At 33.7% G+C, this 3,594-nt stretch overlaps 1 protein-coding gene across 1 annotated transcript; it reads right to left on the bottom strand.

Moving 5' to 3' along the window:
- Positions 1-56: 56 nt before the first annotated feature.
- On the bottom strand, positions 57-3,457 carry LOC111373902 (probable sugar phosphate/phosphate translocator At1g48230). Its single transcript, XM_022996498.1, has 5 exons — positions 3,309-3,457; positions 2,506-2,799; positions 1,971-2,078; positions 1,149-1,180; positions 57-1,069 (listed from the first exon to the last, which is right to left on the bottom strand). Exons 2-5 carry the CDS (start codon positions 2,587-2,589, stop codon positions 1,015-1,017), a joined length of 279 nt encoding a protein of 92 aa, XP_022852266.1. The 5' UTR covers positions 2,590-2,799; positions 3,309-3,457; the 3' UTR covers positions 57-1,014.
- Positions 3,458-3,594: the final 137 nt, after the last annotated feature.

Genomic DNA, 3,594 nt, shown 5'->3' with positions numbered 1-3,594 from the left:
AAAAAAAAAAAAAAAAAAAAAAAAAAAAAAAAAAAAAAAAAAAAAAAAAAAGAGGCAAAAAATAAATAAATAAAAAGGCAGAAAAAAGAACAAAATTTTTTAGCTACTGTTTGCAAGATTGAATCATCCCCTTAGAAAAATTCAATTTCAGCGGTCCACCTTCACTTGTGTGATCTTCCAGATGTGCCAACATGCAAATAAAGAATTGGATAATTACGTTAAAAAAAATATATATATTTAAAAATGTTAAGGTGTGACTATCAAATGTCAGGAGTCAGATTGTTGGGGGAAAAAAATAAAAAATAAAAATAAAAGAACTTCTTTGCGTTGTTAACTTTTAATAAACTCCTATCTTTACTTGAACACACCGAGGATTTGTGCTCACAAGTGGATCGATCACCTATTGGTCCATGCTCGCATCTCTTACCACACTATAGCACTAACTTCCAATGAGTTATTAAAACATTTGAATATTGCTATACAAGAAGCAGTTGCTTCTTATCCTAGTGATATATTCTGTACTACGATACCTGAAAACCTTTATTGTGATGAAGCAATGCAAGTTATATTTTTCATTAATTATATCATCATTTGCATCTCTCACTGACAAACTATGTAAGAAGCATCCCCGAACTCATATCCAAAATTCGGATCCTTTTTAACCGTTTTCCTGTATCCTATATTTTTAAAAGGAGGATACGACTCCTAGATATATACTTAAGTCTGAGGAACATAGGTGAGATATGATGTGAGGAACTTTGATGATGCAATGAGATTTTCTAAATAACAAAAATAAATGGAACTTTGATTGTTGATGAGGTGAAAAAAATGATATTCACTAGTCGTTTTGATGTTTCCCATAGCTTTGGTGTATGGGGCACTAGAAGACTGCCAGACAATCAAATAATCATCTTCTTAGACTAGTGATTGATAACCAGATGAAAATGTGTATAATCAAATAATTAATGCCTTGCAGTAATAAAAGCATTGAATACGTTTGCTACAGCTGAGTGCTTACCAGAGACTTGATGCGAAGAAGGCACTTATTGGAATCACACAGGTTGCATATCTGCCATTGATAAAGGACGACCAAAACATCACTATGAAAGGAAGCTTTAATAACTAGAATTATAGACTAGCTCTCTTACATGTTGAATGTCATTTTAACTGGAGATACAACCTGCACACAGTTTTCGCAAACATTAGATAAAGTAAATCATACTAAATCTCAATCTACACTTTTAGAGAATGTTTGCATTATCTGAAATGTACTTAACATAGAAGGTTCACTACATTTCATAGGCATTCGCCTTTGACACAACATAGCTTCATTTGCATTGATTAAATCTAGCATGACTGCCTAATTATTTTTCAGCTTGATACAGTATATATTTTCATATCATCACTAGAAGCTGTAAATTATAAGAAATGTGATCCTTAACAATCTAACTTCTTTTTTCTTGCTTCCTTTCACAAGAAATCTAACCCTATCCACAACAAAAATGTTGTGACGTGTATGATTGAAATCAATGAACAGTAAGTCTAAATAGGTTTAAATACATAAAAGCAGTTTTTTTTTTTTTTTTTTGCCCCATTCTGCCATATGTTTAAATGTGTTGAAGCCTTTGCAGATAATAGGTATTGCCAACATTTACACCTCCATTTTATAGAGATTACAGGGACACATGCGAGCGCAACATGACACTGGTTTAAACTAAGGATGATGAAAAGGAAAACATTGTAAGAAGCTATGCAATGTACCAAAACTTGAGACAAGCATAAAGAAGCCACTAGAATGTTTGGGTGCAACTTATAAGGAGAGAGAGAAAAAATATCCTCTCATACTTTTACCTCATAATATAAACTCACTTATAAGTTGCACCCGAACATGCTAAATCTTGCTTATCTTCATATTAAACCTGGTTAATATGTGAAGTCTTACGTATATAACAAATGAGAGGGAGCCATACCTTGAAGACACGGATAAGAAAGAATGCTACTGCACCAGAAAACCCCATATGTATCATCGTAAGTGTTATAGGAAATGGAAAGTTGAAGTATTTTGGAGAAAGAACCCACTGCAAACAATTTGTCATGTTTATTATGTATTAGTTCCAACGCTAGAAAGCATTAATGACATCAGGAATGAAATCATGCCTTATAAGTATCTAAACAACTATATAACTGAGAAATGTTTCGATGAATTAATGCATCCCCAGGGGTTGCATGGGTGCAAAGCGTCACTTGGCACCAAGGCAAGTTCTGCTTCGAGGTCTCAGTTGACATGAAAATTAAACCACCGACTCATGATGATGCCTTCTTGATTAAGAATGACTTGTATACATTGAAAGTGATCAAATGCATGGTCAAAATAATATGGCAGTATATCAATCTACTTAGAGTTTAAAAGTTCAATTACAGTTTTTGATAATATTTATATTGTGTGCACTCAACTTGTAGGACAAAAATAGCTTAAATCTACAAAAGAAGATAAACGTGCATTACCTTATTGTATAGAATAACTCCGGATGAGAGCGTGATGTAGATTAGAAGGTAAAGATACGTTAACAGTAATGATTTGCTGATCATGTTTCCTGATTTTTTCACCGCACAAGTGACCAAGTACTATGTCCCTGCCAAGCTTTCCACTTAGAAATAAGACAATTTCTGATATGCTTACTCAGAAAAGTGGAAATCTACGTCGAGATCCAAAAAAAGCTCAACAATCATAGTACTCTTCATAAATATGAATGATTTGACAAGTTCTGGAGCCCGAATTTACAAAATCTTGTATCAACCCTAAAAAATTATCAAATAAACTTATATTAGCACAACTGCATTCATTTGTGGGTAAAATGAAAGTGAAATATCAGAACCACCAGCAAACATCTGCAATGTAATATATAATATGAGAAAATAAGTGTGCTGAGAAGATCATATTGTACAAAGTCATAGAAAATGACTTTAGAGTGCTCACTTATACATCAAGAAAACAGTACTACATAAGATTCTGAAGAAGCACAGATACAGCCGTCCAAGATAGTTTCAAGGGCAAATCAAATACTCGTCGATTCAATGTAGTAAATCAAGTAAGATATAAATGCTACTAAAAACAACTAGTGTTCATCAATCTTAACACCAAATGGGAATAAGGATTGTAAATCCATGATTTCCCCTCGATAACAGGTGTAGTAGTTGAATTTCACAGCACATTGCGAAAATCAAGGGCGAAAACAGAGGAAAATTATATAATATAATTCACAACTTGAAAAAATACAAGAAGAATTTGGAAACACAAGGAGCTATACCTCTGATATGAATTGGCCAACGCCTTAAAATTCGATATGATGCACAAAATTTACTCGGAAAAGTGAGAGGGAAAGGGTGAAAAGAGGAGCGAGAGGGTTAGATTTGATGTGCCATTATTCACCAATTACTTGGTTATATTTATTAGCAAAAGCAGTAATTAATATGTTTGGTACTGATTGGACCCATTGGCTGGCTCAGGCGTGTGAATCTAGGCCTGTCACCAGTTGGGTCTTTGATTTTGATCCGACCCGATCGAATAGGATACCGTGGATGATTTTGAGTAGG

The sequence above is a fragment of the Olea europaea genome, unplaced genomic scaffold (assembly GCF_002742605.1).
Source record: "Olea europaea var. sylvestris unplaced genomic scaffold, O_europaea_v1 scaffold11753, whole genome shotgun sequence".
Taxonomy (NCBI): Eukaryota; Viridiplantae; Streptophyta; class Magnoliopsida; order Lamiales; family Oleaceae; genus Olea; species Olea europaea.
The sequence above is the reverse complement of the archived record's forward strand: the minus strand, read 5'-3'. Positions and strand labels throughout refer to the sequence as shown.

Coding starts and splice junctions, on each gene's coding strand:
- LOC111373902 (XM_022996498.1), bottom strand. CDS start 2,589: ATGATCAGCAAATCATTACTGTTAACGTATCTTTACCTTCTAATCTAC. Junction 2,079..2,505: donor GAGTTATTCTATACAATAAG/GTAATGCACGTT, acceptor AATTGTTTGCAG/TGGGTTCTTTCTCCAAAATA. Junction 1,181..1,970: donor TTCTTATCCGTGTCTTCAAG/GTATGGCTCCCT, acceptor AACTGTGTGCAG/GTTGTATCTCCAGTTAAAAT.